Source organism: Theropithecus gelada, chromosome 10, assembly GCF_003255815.1.
Source record: "Theropithecus gelada isolate Dixy chromosome 10, Tgel_1.0, whole genome shotgun sequence".
Taxonomy (NCBI): Eukaryota; Metazoa; Chordata; class Mammalia; order Primates; family Cercopithecidae; genus Theropithecus; species Theropithecus gelada.
Genome location: NC_037678.1, coordinates 67,325,776 through 67,345,273, shown reverse-complemented (window position 1 = coordinate 67,345,273; position 19,498 = coordinate 67,325,776). Strand labels below are relative to the sequence as shown.

The following is a 19,498-nucleotide window of genomic DNA, read 5'->3' as shown; positions in this document are numbered from 1 at the left end:
TTTCCAGTGGCCAGTGGTTTAATCAGTTGTGCCTACATAACGCAGCTTCCATAAAATCCCTAAATGGACTGGGTCTGGGGCACTTCAGGATAGCTGAACAGGTGGATGCTTCTGGACAGCTGCACACCAGGAAAGGTATGGAATCTCCTCACTCCTTCCCACATCTTGTCCTATGCATCTCTTCATCTGTATCCCTTGTAATATCCTTTATAATAAACCGGTAATGTAATAAGTGTTTCCCTGAGTTCTGTGAGCCGCTCCAGCGAATTAACTGAACCCAAGGAAAGGGTGGGAAACCCCAATTTATAATCGGTTGGCCAGAAGCACAAGTAAAACAGCCTGGAGCTTGCAACTGGTGTGGCAAGTTGGGGGCAGTCTTGTGGGCAAAGCCCTCAACCTGTGGGATCTGACACTATCTCCGGGTATACAATATTGGAATTGAATTGGGTTAGAGGACACCCACCTGGCGACCTCTCTCCAGAATTGATTGCCTGTTTGCTGTGTGGGAGAAACTCCCACAAATGTGTCACAGAAACCTTCTGTGTAATTGAGTGAGAGAACAGAAAAAATACTTTCTTTTCCTATATTATACAGCAGCCAAGACAGTAAGAAAGCATAACAGTGAGAAAAATGAAAAAGGAACCAAAGAAGATGATTACAAAGATAGCTCTCAGGTGAAGGATACGCATCAACTCAAAAATGGTTACTTTTCTCCTTCCTTGAAGGTAAGAAAAAATAACATAAAAAATAAAAAAGGTTACTTCTGGGGAGTTAGACAGGGGAGAAAAAAGACACTTGTTTTTTTAAACTCAATACTTTTTACTCTTTGATTTCTATTCTATGAGCATATGTAACTTTTATAATATGTCCATAAACTTTGTTTACTTCTCAGTCCACAGGGATAACTTTGCCCTGTAACAAAAAAAAAACAAATTAACCCATTTCATGACCCAGTCATGGTTCTAATTTGGATGCTCCCAAGCTGGGAGGCAATGAAATGAGAAGTAACAGGGAACTACAAGCTACTAAAACATGACCTAGATACACAAAATACACAACACAAACAAAAGAAGATACTATTGAGAGGTGAAGCCAGCTGGGCTTCTGGGTCGAGTGGGGACTTAGAGAACTTTTCTGTTTAGCTAGAGGATTGTAAATGCACCAATCTGCGCTGCGTATCTAGCTAGAGGATTGTAAATGCACTCAGCATTCTGTAAAAACGTACCAATCAGCACTCTGTGTCTAGCTAAAGGATTGTAAATGCACCAGTCAGCACTCTGTAAAAATGCACCAATCAGCGCTCTGTGTCTAGCTAAAGGATTGTAAATACACCAATCAGCACTCTGTAAAATGGACCAATCAGCAGGACATGGGCAAGGACAAATAAGGCAATAAAAGCTGGCCACCCTAGCCAGCAGCGGCAACCCACTTGGGTCCCCTTCCACACTGTGGAAGCTTTGTTCTTTCGCTCTTCACAATATATCTTGCTGCTTCTCACTCTTTGGGTCCATACCACCTTTAAGAGCTGTAATACTTGCCGTGAAGGTCTGCAGCTTCATTCTTGAAGTCAATTGAGACCATGAAGCCACCGGAAGGAAGAAACTCTGGACACACCATCTTTAAGAGCTGTAACGCTCACTGCGAAGGTCTGTGGCTTAATTCTTGAAGTCAGCGAGACCAAGAACCCACCAGAAGGAACCAACTCTGGACACACTATGATCTGTATAACCAACTACATTGTAGTGTTTTGGTTTCATTTTTCTTCTTTTTTTTTTTTTTTTTTGAGACGGAGTCTTGCTCTGTCGCCCAAGCTGGAGTGCAGTGGCCGGATCTCAGCTCACTGCAAACTCTGCCTCCCGGGTTTACGCCATTCTCCTGCCTCAGCCTCCTGTGTAGCTGGGACTACAGGCGCCCGCCACCTCGCCTGGCTAGTTTTTTGTATTTTTTAGTAGAGACGGGGTTTCACCGTGTTAGCCAGGATGGTCTCGATCTCCTGACCTCGTAATCCGCCCGTCTCGGCCTCCCAAAGTGCTCGGATTACAGGCTTGAGCCACCGTGCCCGGACTGGTTTCATTTTTCTATTGTCATTACATCCCATGTGACATATATATACAATATATTCCCCTTTCTCAGGTTAATTATTAAATGTATCAATGTACATTTTCAGTAGGTATGTTACTAGACTCTTCTAGGTTGCTAGTGATCAAGGAGCTTGAGTTTCAGTTCCTGAGGAGAGTGTAGGCCCCATACCAGGGCCTCCCATCAGAACTAATTTATAGGACTGGTTCAAATATTGAATTGGTGTCAAAGGTATAGTATCCTTAACTGGATTATCATTTGATTCCCTCCATTCACCAAATCCATCCCTCCTATCACCATGATTTGGGCTTTACAATCCTATCTCCATACAAGATGACTTCATACTGACAAATCACAAATAATGTGTACAAACACATAAAGTATCTGTGGAGTATGAGTTTCCACAGAGACAGAAAAAGTGACTTTAGCTGAACTGCCACTTGATATTAGGCAGCATTTCACAGAAATCTAAAAGCAGGGCCATTTTAGAACAGATAAAACTCCAAACTCAAACCCTTCTCTAGAATTGTCCAGGACCAGCATCTGACAGCACTCACTTACCCCCATGACTCTGCCGCGCTGCTGAACATCCTCCCACATAAAATGAACTATGATACGACACATGTACTTCCCACTCCGGCCTTCCTGCTTCATTCGGACTAGACACATCCTAGGTGGGAAGAAGACAAAAAAACTCTTGGCTGTTTGCATTTTTCACATCACACATTTCCACTGAAGGTCTCCTCATCTAAGAGTGAGTTTAGCAAAGGGCACCAAATCAAACTGGAAGTGAATTTAGTTTTAAAAAAAACAAAAACAACAACAAAAAAACTTTTACTGAAATATAACAAAGATACTATTAACTGTATAAATCTTAAGTGTACAGCCTGGATGAATTTTTATGTATTATACATACACCCACACAAGCACCACCAGATCAAGATACAGATTATTTAGGGCACCTCGGATGGCTCCCTCATACCTGGAGGGAACCACATTTTGTGGTTAGAAGATAAACAAGTCTGAATCCTTCATTTTACTGATGAAAGCAGAAGTCCTAAAGAAGGAAAGTAATTTGCCCAACACCAGAGTCCATAAAACTGGGTATAGAACTGTGCTGTCCAATACAGTGGCTCCACTGTGGCTACTGAGCATTTTAAATATGGCTAGTCAAAGCTGAGATGTGGCACAAGTTTAAGATTTCAAAGATTTAGTTCAAGAAAAAGAATGTAAAATATCTCATTTTTAATACTGCTTTCATGTTGAAATAATATTTCAGATATACTGGGTTACATAAAACCTATTAAAATTTGTTTCTTTTTACTTTTTCAAATGTAAGTACTAGAAAATTTTAAATTACATACATGGCTTGCGTTATACTTCCGTTGGACAACACCTGTCCAGAACACAGACCACAGAAAGTATTATGATTACATTTCTATAATTATCAAACTGTTTCCCCCACCAGAATGTAAGCTCTACTGAAGATAAAGATCAAGTCTGGTTTTTGTCAACATTTTATTTCCAGGGCTTAAGTACAGTAGGCACTCAATATACACTTGCTGAATAAATAAATGAACAAATACCACAGGGCCAAGGTTAGGACCTTTTCCCCTATACCACATTTGCCTCTAGTCAGTCCAGAGGGTTTTCTGCTCAAGACCTTACATAATCTAAACATACAAGAATTATATTTTATTATATATAGGAATATAAGCAGGGTCCCCAACTTTTCAAACTAGTTCCTCATCTCATGACCATAGTTCATTCTTTTCTGTTTTCCCCTTTTTCAGACAGGGTCTCATTCTGTCACCCAGGCCGGAGTACAGTGGCACAAACACAGCTCACTGTAGCCTCGACCTCCCGAGCTTAAGGGAGCCTCCTGCCTCAGCCTCCTGTGTAGCTGGGATCACAGGTGTGTACCACAACGCCCAGCTAATTTTTTATTTTTTTGTAGAGATGAGGGTCTCACTTTGTTGTGTAAGCAGGTCTCGAACTCCTGGGCTCAAGACTTCCTCCCACTTCAGCCTCCCAAAGTGTTGGGATTACAGGTGTGAGGCACTGTGCCTGGTAGACCATACTTATTTTTATTGTTTCTCATTAAATAGCTCATTAAGCAGCTACAATAGGATTACTCACCTAAAAGACAATTCCTGTTATAATTATGGAATAGTTAATCCAACCTGACAATTCTACCTCCATACACAATTGATCTTGCCAATTAAAATCTACCAGCAATAGTATGGTACAATGAAATGATTACAGCTTGGCCTGTCTCAACATCTTTGTTAATAACTAAGATGGAGAAAACAAAACATATTTACCAAATTTGCAGATGACAAGAAGCTGGGCAGGAGAACAAATGTGCTAGATGACCCAACCATGAACCAAAAATACTTCAACAGGTTGAATCTAACAAGATCAACCTAATAGGGATAAATTCAGGATCCTGCATTTGGGTCTGAAAGAACAACTGTAAAAGTACAGCACAGATGAGTCATGCCTACATATGTGTGAAAAGACTTACAGGCTTAAGTTGATATTATGTGCTCAGTAGGAATCAAGAGGATAACAATGCTGCCCTCCAAATTAATGTGATTTTAGATACAGTAATGCAAATATAATATCCTCAGTGTGTAAAGTGAGACTTTTGTTCTACTCAACACAAACCAGAACCTATTTGGAATACTATCCACAGTTTTGAACATTATATTTTAAGAAATAGGAGGACCAGAAGTATCTTAAGAAGACCAGAAGATATTTAATCTACAGAAAAACAGGAAAGTTGACTTAAACATTGTAGAAAAGTGATTAAACTGTTTACCAAAGAGAATCAGGCCACACCTGGTGGCTCACACCTATAATCCCAGCATTTGGGAGGCCAAGGCAGGAAGATCACTTGAGCCCAGATGTTTGAGACCAACCTGGGCAACATAGTGGGACCCAGTTTCTACAAAAAATATGAAAATTAGTCAGGTGCCATGATGTATGCCTGCAGTCCCAGCTACTCAGGAGGCTGAGGCAGGAAGATGCCTTGAGCCCAAAAGGTCAAGGCTGCAGTGAGCCATGATGGTGCCACTGAACTCCAGTCTGGGTAATGGAGTGAGACCCTGTCTCAACAAATAAAACCAAAGCGTTAGAATCAGAACCAATGGGCAGGTCACAGAGGGAGAAAGATATACTCAACATTGAAGAGCAAAATCAAAAGCTTACTAACAGGAATGTCTAAAGTTTTGTTTTTTTAATTTTAGAGACAGGGTCTTGCTCTGTCACCCAGGCTACAGTGCAGTGGCACAATCATAGCCTACTGTAACTTCAAACTCTTGGACTCAAGTCATCCTTCCACCTCAGCCTCCCAAAGCCCTGGGATTATAGGCATGAGCCACTGTGCCTGGCCTGAGTGTCTGAAGATTTGAATAATGAAACTGACAACCTCAAAAAGTAGAGAATTTGCCTGTCTCTGAGAAGTGAATCAACGCTTGGTGGGAACTCGGGTATCTGACAGAAGGTCAGGTGCAGTGGTTCACACCTGTAATCCCATGGCCAGGGGCCGGTTCACATGGCCGGGTGCAGTGGTTCACACCTGTAATCCCAGCACTTTGGGAGGCCAAGGCCGGCAGATCACCTGAGGTCAGGAGTTTGAGACCAACCTGGCCAACATGGTGAAACCCCGTCTCTACCAAAAACACAAAAATTAGCCAGGTGTGGTGGCGCGCGCTTGGAATCTCAGCTACTCCAGAGGCTGAGGCAGGAGAACTGCTTGAACTCGGGAGGCAGAGGTTGCAGTGCCAAGATCACACCATTGCACTCCAGCCTGGGTAACAGAGTGAGACTCCATCTGAAAATAAAAAGAAGGCTGACTACGTGATCCCAAATGAGATTTACTGATGTGATTCAAAATCTGTAGACTGGGTGCAGTGGCTAATGCCTGTAATTCCAACACTTTAGGAGGCTGAGGTGGGCGGATCACCTGAGGTCAGGAGTTCAAGTCCAGCCTGGCCAACATGGTGAAACCCCGTTTCTACTAAAAATACAAAAATTAGCCAGGTGTGGTGGCGTGCGCCTGTAATCCCAGCTGCTTGGAAGGCTGAGACAGGAGAATTGCTTGAACCCGAGAGATGGAGGTTGCAGTGAGCCGAAATCGCGCCACTACACTCCAGCCTGGGTGACAGAGCAAGACTCTCAAAATGAAAAAACAAAAAAACTGTAACCTCTGACCCCAGGTAGTGCTTAAGAAATAGCACTTTATAGGCTGGGTGTGGTGCCTTACACCTGTAATCTCAGCACTTTGGGAGGCTGAGGTGAGCGGATTACTTGAGGTCAGGAGTTCAAGACCAGCTTGGCCAACATGGTGAAACTCCGTTTCTACTAAAAATACAAAAATTAGCCAGGTATGGTAGTATGCGCCTGTAATCCCAGCTACTTGAAAGACTGCGGCAGGAGAATTGCTTGAACCTGGGAGGCAGAGATTGCAGTGAGCCAAGAACACACCACTGCACTCCAGCCTGGGCGACAGGGTAAGACTCCATCTCCAAAAAAACAAACAAACAAACAAACAAACAAAAACCGCACTTTGTGACAATAATGAAACAGGGCACAGAAAAAGATTTGGCTACTTGATAGGACACAGAGCATATTCCACAGCAGAAACAAATTGGGAAAAAGTTCAACAGTCCTTTTTCATAAGACTTTTCTAAAAGTTAATCAAATCCCTCATGTCAGCCTCTTACCTGAAAAGACGCTGTGTGTTTTGATGCTTAAGTGCTGTCAGAGGCCAATTCATCAACAGTAATAGTGAGGTAATGGAATTCTTCATTTATTTGAAAATTCTGTAGTTTGTTAATACACCTGCCCTCTGAGGTTTAAAAGGCACAGATTTTCTCAGACCATAAACTTTCTAAACGTATCAACATGGGATGAAGTGTTTTTTGTTTCACAACAGTTTGTTCTATAGCCCTTACAGATAACAGTGGGCTCAAATGGTTATCCAGTTGAAAAGATAAGGCAAAACGAAGACACTTTCAAAATGGTGACTGACAATTCACTCAATGAACATAGGAGTCCCTATTGTGTGAAGGTGTACGGCTGGATGCTGTGGGGATTACAGTGATGGCTAAAACTAGAACCCAGCTTTTATGGAGCAGTTTCCTCTAGGTGAGATAAGGTATGCCACACATAAACAGCCCTAAAAGGGAATGCCATAGATTTCTCAAGAGAAGAGTGCAATGGAGCTTAAGAGGATGACTTTTGGCCAAGTAGAATCAGAGAAAGCTTCATGGAAAATGAAACACCATACCTGGATCTTGGAAGGATAAGCTGAAGTTGAACAGGTTGAAACAAAAGACAAAGGGAATGTCCAGCTGATGGACTGTTCTAAGCAAAGGCAGGCCCATGGAAGAGTTCAGGATGTCAAGGTAACAATGAATATCTAGATTGTGGGGAGGGCAGGGTATAGGATGCAGAAAACTGAAGCCATAAAGGTCATGAAGAGCTTTAAAATGACTTGCTAAGAAAAAGTATGGACTTTACTCAGCAGGCAGTGGCCAGCTACTGGAAGAAGATTTGCTTCTTAGCACTGAGAACAGATGAGTCTCTGAGAAGTTAACCCTTTCTTCCCAGCCTCAATCCTATAATAAAATATAAATATCACCAGGGCTGGAAAAGCACAAATTTGGTGAATATAGTCATGTATAACATTACGACATTTTGGTCAACAACAGACCACATATATGAGAGTGGTCCCATAAGATTATAATGGAGCAGAAAAATTCCTATCACCTGGTCTAGATGGTCCTGACCTGGTAGAGGCCTAGACTAATGTGAGTGTTTGTGTTACAGTTTGGTTTTTGTTCTTTTTTTAGAGACAGGGAATCACTTTGTCACCCAGACTGCAGTGCTGTGATACAATCATAGCTCACTGTAACCTCAAACTCTTGGACTCAAGCTATCCTCCTGCCTCGGCATCCCAAGTAGCCAGGACTACAGGTGCACGCCACTGTGCCCAGCTAAGTTGTTAATTTTTTTGTAGAGACAGGGTCTCACCATCTTGCCCAGGCTGGTCTCGAATTCCTGGGCTCAAGTGATCTACCTTGGTCTCCCAAAGTGCTAAGATATAGGCACAAGCCACTGCGCCCAGCTCTATGTCTTAATTTTTAACAAAATTTTTAAAAGTAGAAAATAAATTTTTTTTAAAAAATGGAAAAAAGATTATAGAATAACAATATAAAGAAAGCTGTATAGTGTGTGCTTTAAGCTTAAAATGTAAGAATCAAAAAGTTTTTTTAGGCTGGGCATGGTGGCTCACACCTGTAATTCCAGCACTTTGGGAGGCCGAGGTGGGTGAATCACTTGAGGTTAGGAGACCAGCCTGGCCAACATGGTGAAACCCCATCTCTACTAAAAATACAAAAATTAACCAGGCGTGGTGGCGCATGCCTGTAGTCCCAGATACTCAGGAGGCTTACGCAGGAGAATCACTTGAACTGGGAGGCGGAGGTTGCAGTGAGCTGAGATCATGCCACTGTACTTCAGCCTGGGCAACAGAGCATGACTCTGTCTAAAAAAAAAAAAAAGTTTTTTAAAATTAAAAAGTTTATAAAGCATAAATGTTACAGTAAGCTAAGTTTAATTTATTATCGAAGAAAAAATTTTTAAATAAATTTAGTGTAGCCTATGGCCAGGTGTGGTGGCTCACACCTGTAATCCCAGCACTTTGGGAGGCCAAGGCGGGCAGACCGCTTGAGCCCAAGAGTTCAAGACCAACTGAGGTAACAAAGTGAGACCCCACCTCTACAAAAAAATGTAAAAATTAGCCAAATGTGGTAGTGAGCGTCTGTAGTCCCAGCTATTGAGAAGGCTGAGGTGGGAGGATTGCTTGAGCCTGGGAGGTCAAGACTGCATTGAGTTGTGGTTGCACCACCAAATTCTGGACTGAATGATGGAGTGAAACCCTGTCTCAAAAAAAAAAAAAAAAAAAAAAAAAATTAGCTTAAGTGTACAGTGTTTATAAAGTCTACAGTTGTATACAGTAATGTCTGACTCACCCAGAGCAACTTCTAGTTCTGCAAGCTCTATTTACGGTAAGTACCTTATACAAGAATACCATTTTTTATTTCTTATATTGCATTTTACTGTACTTTTTCTATGTTTAGATACATTTAGATATACAAATACTTACTATTATAACTGCTTGCAGTATTCAGAATTGTACAGGTCTACAGCCTAGAAGCCATAGGTCATACCATACATCCCAGGTGTCTAATAGGCTATACCACCTAGGTTTGTGTAAGTATACTCTATGATGCCCACACAATAATGAAATACCTAATGATGCATTTCTCAGGACAGATCCCCATCATTAAGCTACACACGACTGAATTTACTTTAATAGAACTATCGTTTTCAGAATATTCTGATCCAGAAATATAAACTAAAGATTATACCTGCCTTTTGAGAAATATACAACCAGCAAAGATTGTTATAACCTGTACCTAATTTTGCTGATACTAACAGTTTAAAAAACATGGATCGATGCCTGAAAATAAAAGGAGGGCAAATTCTCATTACTCCTAAAACGTTGGACCCAATAAGTTCAACAGACCTTTTATTGATGCAGAACACTAAATATTATAACTCCTCATTTAACATCACAGATAGATTCTTGGAAACTGTAACTTTAAGCTTAACAACATAAAACGAAACCTATTTTACCGTAGGCTAAGTGACATAAACAAGAGTTATATTCCTACAGTATATTTCTGGTCACAAAAACACCACTAAACTTCTAAATAAAGACCCAAAAGACTTCCAATATTAAACACTGAAATAATGTGAGCTATGCATACATTATGGCAGGGCACACTCAGACCCACACCCATTCCAATAAGGACAATTTAGACATGTCAGTTCACCTCGTGTGCACATCTTTGGGATGTGGGAGGAACAGGAGGACCCAGAGAAAACCCACCTAGACATGGACAGAACATGCAAACTCCACACAGACAGTGGCCCCAGATGGAAATTGTTATTTTTTTCCTCATCACTGTTATAACAAAATGACATTGAACAGAACAATGTAATTTGAAGAACTGCTATATAAACCTCTACAGCCGGGCGCGGTGGCTCAAGCCTGTAATCCCAGCACTTTGGGAGGCCGAGACGGGTGGATCACGAGGTCAGGAGATCAAGACCATCCTGGCTAACACGGTGAAACTCCGTCTCTACTAAAAAAAAAAAAAATACAAAAAAACTAGCCGGGCGAGGTGGCGGGCGCCTGTAGTCCCAGCTACTCGGGAGGCTGAGGCAGGAGAATGGTGGGAACCCGGGAGGCGGAGCTTGCAGTGAGCTGAGATCCGGCCACAGCACTCCAGCCTGGGCGACAGAGCAAGACTCAGTCTCAAAAAAAAAATAAAAATAAAAATAAAAATAAACCTCTACAGCAAATCTCATTACACATAAAGTTGTAAGATCAAAGCAAAGAATCAGTCTTCCTATCAACCTGAAGTTACTGAAGATTCCCATGAGTTCTACTGGGAAAATAAGATTCTGATCCAGAGGGCTGTCCAATCACCAGTACCACATTCAGCTAATTAAATGCTCACCTAATTCTTTCCCTGAGTTTGTGAATCAAATTCACTAGGTAGTTAAGGACAGAAAAGTAGTCCTATTGTGAAGGACTTTTTTGTTTATCCTCTTCAAGGGAAAAGCAGAGCTCAAGGCTGGGCCGAAATCTTAAGACAGTCAGCTGCCTGGAATGTCCAGACAAGCAGCTGAATACCAATTCTTAGGCCACCTGACCTTGAAGCCTATCACGTTCAATTTACTCTTGTTTGATAACTGTTTTGAATAGGTAATACATGTACATAGTAATAAAAACCAAGTCTCCTTCCTACCTTCATCCCCTGCCAACCAGTTCCTCTCCCAAAGGCAACCTCAGCTACTAGCTTCTTAGGAAACCTTCCACATATAACCTATACACACACAAGTTTATGTATGTGTGTATTCTTTTTACATAAATGGTACCTTCTTTATCTTCCCTTTTGTGCTAGCACTCTACACATACTATCTTTTTTTTTTTTTTTTTGGAAACGAGGTCTGGCTCTATCACCCAGGCTGGAAAGCAGTGGTACAATCTCAGCTCACTGCAACCTCTGCCTCCTGGGCTCAAGTCATCCTTCTACCTCAGCCTCCCGAGTAGCTGGGACTTCAAGCATGCGCCACCACGCCCAGCTAACTTTTGTATTTCCTGCAGAGATGAAATGGGGTTTCGCCACGTTGCCCAGGCTGGTCTCAAACTCGTAAGCTCAAGTGATCCTCCTGCCTTGGCCTCCCAAAGTGCTGGGATTACAGGCGTGAGCCACCACACCCAGCCAACGTACTATTCTCAGACATTAAGAAAAAATTACGCCGGGCGCGGTGGCTCAAGCCTGTAATCCCAGCACTTTGGGAGGCCGAGACGGGCGGATCACGAGGTCAGGAGATCGAAATCATCCTGGCTAACACGGTGAAACCCCGTCTCTACTAAAAAATACGAAAAACTAGCCGGGCGAGGTGGCGGGTGCCTGTAGTCCCAGCTACTCGGGAGGCTGAGGCAGGAGAATGGCGTAAACCCGGGAGGCGGAGCTTGCAGTGAGCCGAGATTGCGCCACTGCACTCCAGCCTGGGTGACAGAGCGAGACTCCGTCTCAAAAAAAAAAAAAAAGAAAAAAAGAAAAGAAAAGAAAAAATTACATCTGATACTGGAATAGAAGGATGGAAGTGAAGAAATCTCAACTCCAACTCTGTGTTCCATCCACAGACACCCCAGTGAAAACTTTTGGACACCAGAATGGATTCCTGCTAATTTATTTGACCATTGTTAGGGTGACATCTGACTGATGCTGAATTCAATTAGTTTATCTGGCAATTTTTCCTATTCTAAAAATGACTAACAGGAAGAAAGAAAAAAAAAAACTTAAATAGCAAAAACGGACAAGTGCTATAATTAACAGTTAACACAACTACATGCCAGGCACTAGGCTAAGTGATTTGGATGCATTATTTTTTCTAATCTTTACAACAACTCCATGAAGCTGATACTGGTGTCCTTACTGTCCTCATTTCACAGGTGAGAAAATTTGAGTCTTAGAGAAGTAACTTGCCCAACGATACAAACCTAGTAAGTGCTAAAACTGAGATCTGAACCTAGACAATCTGATCCCAAAGTCCTACTAAGGTTTTTGTTGTTTTTGCCTCCTTCAATGATTAGAACAAACTCTCCAGAATCTATTGACCCTATTTTTCATTCAGTCCTCACAAGTACAGTAATTTAAACTTCAAAACTAGCATCATGTTAGAAATACCACATCAGAAAAGAAAAAAAAAAAAAAAGACTGGTAACTGGAGGCAAGCATACCTATAACAAGAGTAACTGCTAGCAGCCTAATAGGAAAAGAGGAAATGAAAAATTTATTTAATAGAGACATGAAAAAACTAGCAGAGCAATTAAGGTTCAACAGGTACAACTCAAAGACAATAGTCTGGCAAAATACAGTTAAGAGTTGTCAGGACATCAGTTATTAGGACAACATTAGTTATTAAGAATTATCAGGACATCATGAGTTATTCAGAAAAGGCTAAAGTATGTTGAATGGTAAAAGAAAAATAAATAGGCCAGGCGCGGTGGCTCATGCCTGTAATTCCAGCACCCTGAAAGGTCAAGGCAGGCAGATCAACTGAGCTCAGGAGTTCGAGACCAGCCTGGACAACATGATGAAACCTCATCTCTACAAAAAATACAAAAATTAGGCCACGCACGGTGGCTCACACCTGTAATCCCAGCACTTTGGGAGGCTGAGGCGGCCGGATCACCTGAGGTCGGGAGTTCAAGACCAGCCTGACCAACATGCTGAAACCTCGTCTCTACTAAAAATGCAAAATTAGCCAGGCGTGGTGGCACATGCCTGTAATCCCAGCTACTTGGGAGGCTGAGGCAGGAGAATCGCTTGAACCCGGGAGGTGGAGGTTGCAGTGAGCCAAGTTCACATCATTGCACTCCAGCCTGGCAACAGAGCAAGAAAGTGTCTCAAAATAAACAAACAAACAAACAAACAAAAATTAGTGGGGCATGGTCATGCATGACTGTAGTCCCAGCTATTTGGGAGGCTGAGGCAGGAGAATTGCTTGAGCCCCAGAGGTGGAGGTTGCAGTGAGCTATGATTGTGCCATTGTACTCCAGCCTGGGAGACACAGAGAGAGCTTGCCTCAAAAAAAAAAAAAATAAAAATAAAAAGATATAAAGAAAGAAAAATAAAACAAAGTCAAAATGGTTAATAAAAATTAAAGACTTGAAGATCCTGCTACCCACTGCAAAACAAAGCCAACACTTGTCACAGACTCTGACCATATAACAATAATGTTGAGTCATTAAGTAAGCTATTTCACAATACAGCTCACTTTAAATCACATCATGGGTGTATATCTTCATAATAAATGTCTAAATTTAACATTGAGAGGTCAAATTACATTTTGTCACTGATTTAAAGTCATAATGTCAGACCTCTGTTGGAAACGAGGGGGAACTGAGGACAGGGGGCATTATGGAGGGAATAACACACTTCTATGCTAAAACATAATAAAATAAATAAAAACTGCCCTTAAGAATGCAGGCTGGGCGCAGTGGCTCATGCCTGTAATCCCAGCACTTTGGGAGGCCGAGGCGGGCGGATCACCTGAGGTCAGGAGTTCGAGACCAGCCTGGCCAACCTGGTGAAACCTCATCTCTACCAAAAATATAAAAATTAGCCAGGCATGGTGGCAGGTGCCTGTAGTCCCAGCTACTCAGGAGTCTGAGGCAGGAGAATCGCTTGAACCTGGGAGGCAGAGGCAGCAGTGAGCCGAGATCGCGCCATTGCTCTCCAGCCTTGGCATCAACAGTGAGACTCCGTCTCAAAAAAAAAAAAAAAAAAGCAAAATATCAGTGTGCCAATCTGTATCCAGGAAAAAAAAAAAAAGAATACAAAATAAACTTTAAAAACTATCTTGTAATGAGAAAGATTCCTATATTAATTAATCATTTATTGAATAAGTATTACTAAGCACCTACTCTGAATATTGACTGAATCTGTGCAGAAGCTACTACTCTCTGTTTAGGATCAACTCAAGGTGCTCCTCCCAAGTTTGATGTGTCACCCAGGCTGGAGTGCAGTGGTGTGATCTCGGCTCACTGCAATCTCTGTCTTCCAGGTTCAAGAGATTCTCCTGCCTCAGTTTCCTGAGTAGCTGGGATTACAGGCACCCACCACCACACCCGGCCAATTTCTGTATTTTTAGTAGAGATAGGGTTTCACCATGTTGGTCAGGCTGATCTTGAACTCCCGACCTCTAGTGATCCACCTGCCTCAGCCTCCCAAAGTGCTGGGATTACAGGCGTGAGCCACCGCGCCTGGCCTGATGATGTTCTTAAATCCACAATTTATTATTTAGGTTTTAAGCTTCACAGTACTATCCTTGTCTCTCAGTGATTCCAGTGTCTCATACATAATACTGATCTCTTTTACATATAAGAAAGACAAATAATCCAGCTAGCAAAGTAAAGAAAAAAAAAGGAGTGTTCAAACCTGGCACCCAGATATCTCTAAAAGGCAAGCATGGAGACAGGACAAAGGAAGAAAATGTCACTCACTAGGAGTATCAAATGATAAAGGGCTGAAGCTATCAATCCTGCCTTATGGAAAATAATAATAATGATTACTATCATTTACTAAGTTCTGTAATATGAAACTTGTCACTGTAAGATGCGTTTACATTCATTCTCTCTCAGAACATTATAACTATCCCTGTTTCACAGAAAAGAAAACACACTCTGAAGAGGTTAAGTAACTTAAAGTTGCACAGTAGAGAAGAAAGGGGCTGGAATGAAGCCTGAGCTCCCCCCTTTTTCCCCCATTCTGTGATAACACAGCATCAAGAACCTCTTCCTGCTAAATAAGACAAGTAGGAAGGCAACAATACTGTCTGCAGAGTTCAAAGGAACAGGAGAGTTTCCTAGCTATGATTTCCTCCTCTCAGCCTAAATCTGGGAGGGAAGACTCTTGTTATTCCTGATGCTGACCTCCTGCCAGGTACTGGCAGCTCTGAGCATCCTGTCTCACTCGCTCTGTTTGGGCCCTCTGACAATGCCAGTTGTGTTTTGGCCTTGTTTCTCCGGCATGGTAGTTTATAAGCTGCTTAGAGTAGATCTGATTTTGAATTAATAAAGACTAGCAGGCACTTGGGCAGGTTTGTCACTCTGGCTGCTATGAAGGAATCCCAAAGGGGACTTTCACACAGCTTGTTTCCCTTACTCTGTCACCAGCTGAGGCCAAGAAAGCAGAGCCTAGATGGCTACACTCAAGCCCCAGCAGTGTGCTAATGAATGAGTTTATTGATCTGTAAGCTGGCACGCTGACCCTTTTCCAGGGCTGTGTACAAGGCTATCTCCACCTGGTTTCCCAAGTTCCTTCACCGTGAAGCCTAATCCTTCTGGGGGGAGCATGAGGGCCACAGGACAACCTGTGGGCAAACAGACAAGTTGGGTGAGGTACTTCCTGAAGCCATCTCACCTGACAACAGGCCTCCTCCAAGAGCTACACCTGGCCTGCAGCTTGCCTGTCAGACCCACTATAAAGAATAAGCCCCTGGGTAGCGGGTATCAGCGCACTTAGGGTATGCAATCTTGGTAAAATGCTGCTGCATAGGCCTTTGGTTTGGGCAGTAAAGCTACAAGCGTGGGTGTTTGAACACTGCAACTCTGGCTGGGGGAGGGTAAAAGAGGATGTGCACATGGCCAGGGCTCACCATGTATAGCAGGCCTGGGGTTGCTGGAATCCAGCAGAAGCCTGAATGCCCTACAGCTACAATAAAAATGCTGTGGTGGTTTTAAAGAGCCTCTGCAGAGGCTGCCAGTGTCTGCCAGCACAGTTCTCTGGCTGCACTGAGACTGGCACCAGTCTGCTTTCTAACCTCTTCCCATCCCCACACTTTAATTCCTTCTCTTCTTTCCCAAAGGCTTCTTCCCTTCAGCTTACAAAATCGTTCCAGTGTTTCCCCCACTTTAAAATAAAAAACAACTAAATGCTTCCCTTCTAAACTGTTTTTCCCTCAAGTGACCATCCCCTCATTTGAAACTTCTTAAAAAGTAGTTTACAATAACTTCTTTGCCTCTTAATTACTCCTCAATCCCACATAGTCTGTTCTAGCCCCCAGAAGTCCAAGGCAACTGCTTTCCTTGACCATCCCCAGGCAACCCCCCTTCCCCTGTGAGCCCATATAATCTGTACATCATCCTGTGCTAGTTTCAGGTTTACCTGTGGCCTCTCCCGGGACACACATAGTGAGCGCCAAGAAACATGGGGCCCATCATACAGCTGGTGATCCGTAAATGTTTGCTATGCTCATATGACATGTTCATGCTCAGGGGAAGAGACCCCTATCCCCTGACCACCAAATAGGACAATCAGAAAGGAAGCAAAGTGTTTAGAAGGGGCAGGTAACCACAGTTAACTTCAGAGTTGTCTCGGGTCCTCCACTACTGAGTAAGTGGCCTGAGACAATTCCTTAAAATTGCCAAAACTGTCTCCCCATTTGCAAAATGAGAGAAGTGGACTAGATCTGTAGTTTTTAAATTGCATTCTGAGTTTCCATGGAACTACCTAAGGGTCTTTTTTCAGTGGGCATGTTGTGAAGATGTGAAGCAAGCAGGTCATTCCCACCTCCTTTTATCATATATATCATATTTGGTGGCTGAGCATAAGATTTCATTTTTAAAAAGGACTCTGCTGATAAAAAGTTTGAAAATCACTAGATCCCTCTAGCTGGAAGGCTCTTTCATCCACTCTTTCACTTGCTAACTTCTATTCACCCTTTAGGTGTCAATGTAAATGTTCTCTTCAGTGAAGCCTTCCCTGACTGACCCACCCCTAAACTAAATGAGACGCCCAGCTTCTCCCACATACCTTGTCACATCCTCGCATCACACCTATCACAGCTGTGATTTGTTTAATGTCTCTCTTCTCACCTAAGCCCTAAGAGGGCACGAAATAAATTTGTCTGCTATACACAGTGCCTTCAATCAAGAGAATAAATGCCATAATTTTATGAATCTATGTTTAAGCAGGTACTTAAGTATTAATTAATGTTAATTTAAGTATTTAATTAGTTACTTTAGTAGTTATAATTACTAAAAAGGAAAGCAACTTAGTGCTTTGAGTTAGCCAGACCAGCACCTGAATTTCCTCTCCACCACATTCTAACTACTTCTTTGGGAAAGTTCTCTGACTTCTCTAAGCCCCTAATCCCTCATATGTAACATGAGAATAAAGAAGTTGTGAGCATGTGTGAAATAATATATGTAAATAAATGAAAGATAATATACATAAAACACCTTGTAGTAAGTATATTTATGAAATACCTGACTTTAAAATAATCTTTAAAAACAGACTACATTTTACTCCCTCTCCATCCTACCTTCATTACAGGTATGTTCTAATTTTATTAGTTCCATTCCATTGTATAAAATTAATTTCTGCATTGAGAAGGTACTAGTGCTCCATGACAATTTCAATTTCTCTACAAATCTGTTAACACTTACAATGCCAACACAAATTTCAACTACATAAATCTCCCTGCCCAGAAGAAAGGGAATGCTTCAAAGCAGAGATAATACCTGAATTGGATACTGAAGGAAAAACAGGAATTTGTCAGGTGGAGAGGAGGGGGAAGGGCCTTCTAGGCAGAAGAAACTTCGTGCAGAAGACTTGATATTTCTACTATATCGTTTTGCTTTTTCTTGCAGAGAAGGGAGTAGTGATGCTAATGATGCCTAGAATAGCAACAAATGAGACTAGTGAAGGCACCATAGGTCACATCTGATCAGATGTGAATGCAGTGATATGAAACTTATTTTATTTTATTTTATTTATTTATTTTATTTTCAGAGATGGAGTCTCGCTGTGTTGTCTAGGCTGGAGTGCAGTTGCACCATCCCAGCTCACTGCAACCTCAGCTTCCCAGGTTCAAGCAATTCTCGTGCTTTAGCCTCCTGAGTAGCTGGGACTACAGGTGCCTGCCACCATGCCTGGCTAATTTTTTTGTATATTTAGTAGAGACGGGGTTTCCCCATGTTGGCCAAGCTGGTCTTGAACTACTAACCTCAAGTGATCTGCCCACCTCAGCCTCCCAAAGTGCTGGGATTACAACTGTGAGCCACCGGGCCCGGCCAAAACTTGTATTTTATTCTGAGAACAACAGAGAACATTAAGGAGTGAGTGCGTGTGTGTGTGTATGTGTGTGTTTCTGTGTGTGCTGACCCCATTTGTACTGAGAAGGCCAACAGAATGGGGATAGGCAAGCTAGAGGCCAAAGACCACTTTTCAAGTACAGTTGGTTGCAACTCAGTGTAATCAATTTAGTGGGTGACATCATCAATGTCTGTTTAAAATGAATTCAAATGAAATAGAAAATATCGGAGGTTCCCTCTCTCGGCCTTGGAGCCTCCCTCCCTTGGTCTCTGTACAGAGGAGCTACTTCTTTCTTCCTTCTCCCTTCTTTCTTGCCTATTAAACTCCCTGCTCCTTAAAACTGAAAAAAAAGAAAGAAAGAAAAGAAAGTATCAGAGATTACCTGACATTACAAGGATAAATTTTACAGAACTTTTGTACCAGATTCATGTGTCCATTCACATGTCCATTCTGGTCACAAAGTAACATGCATTTGTTACTATGGGTCAGGGTCAAAAAAAGTTTGAGTTAGGTGACTGAGCAGGTGAAGGGGTGAGGGAAGAGACAAATGAGGGCTCCCAGGTTTCTGGTGTGGGCATGATGCCAGTGGCCAAGATAGGGAATAGGGGAGGAGGCCTGCTTTTATCAAGTCCACGTGGGCATGCTGGACAGCGAAGACAGTGGCCTTTCTCAGCATTTTTTCAGCAGCCACAGTCAACACTAATCTTGTTCAGCAAAGACAATGAACACATAGTCATTGCAGCTGCAAGCTCAAGTGAATATACAACTGATAAGGGTCCTCTAGGAGCTGGAGGGCGTCCCAGTCCTAAATCCCAAACCACAGAAAAACTGTGAAACTAAAAAAAACCAGACAGGATAAGTGAAACACCATTTCTTCCAGGGAACTAACAGGGTGTGAGAAATCTTATCCTTATTCTAAGAGTCAACAGGGAACCCTTACCCTTGGGAACCTAAGCAAACCTTCTGAAATGTCAGCCACCAGGGTATTTTTGTTTATTAAGAGTTTGTTTGGTTTTGGTTTTGTTTGGGGGAGGAGGCATTATTTCTACTTTTCTTTTTTTTTTTTTTTTTTTTTTTTTTTTTGTGGAGTCTCGCTCTTTTTCCCCCGGTCGGGGGTGCGGTGGCGGGTTCTCCTCCCTGCAAAAACCACCAAAAAAAAGTTC

The 19,498-nt window shown here is 42.3% G+C and overlaps 1 protein-coding gene across 5 annotated transcripts in view; it reads right to left on the bottom strand.

Annotated features, from left to right (window-relative positions):
* LOC112632677 (ubiquinol-cytochrome-c reductase complex assembly factor 1) overlaps positions 1-19,498 on the bottom strand; it is a 108,697-nt gene that overhangs the window by 42,351 nt on the left and 46,848 nt on the right. For all 5 annotated transcript variants that reach the window (XM_025398519.1, XM_025398521.1, XM_025398524.1 and 2 more), the window contains one exon: positions 2,641-2,749. In XM_025398519.1, coding sequence (XP_025254304.1) covers positions 2,641-2,749 — 109 coding nt within the window. The remainder of the gene's footprint in view (positions 1-2,640; positions 2,750-19,498) is intronic.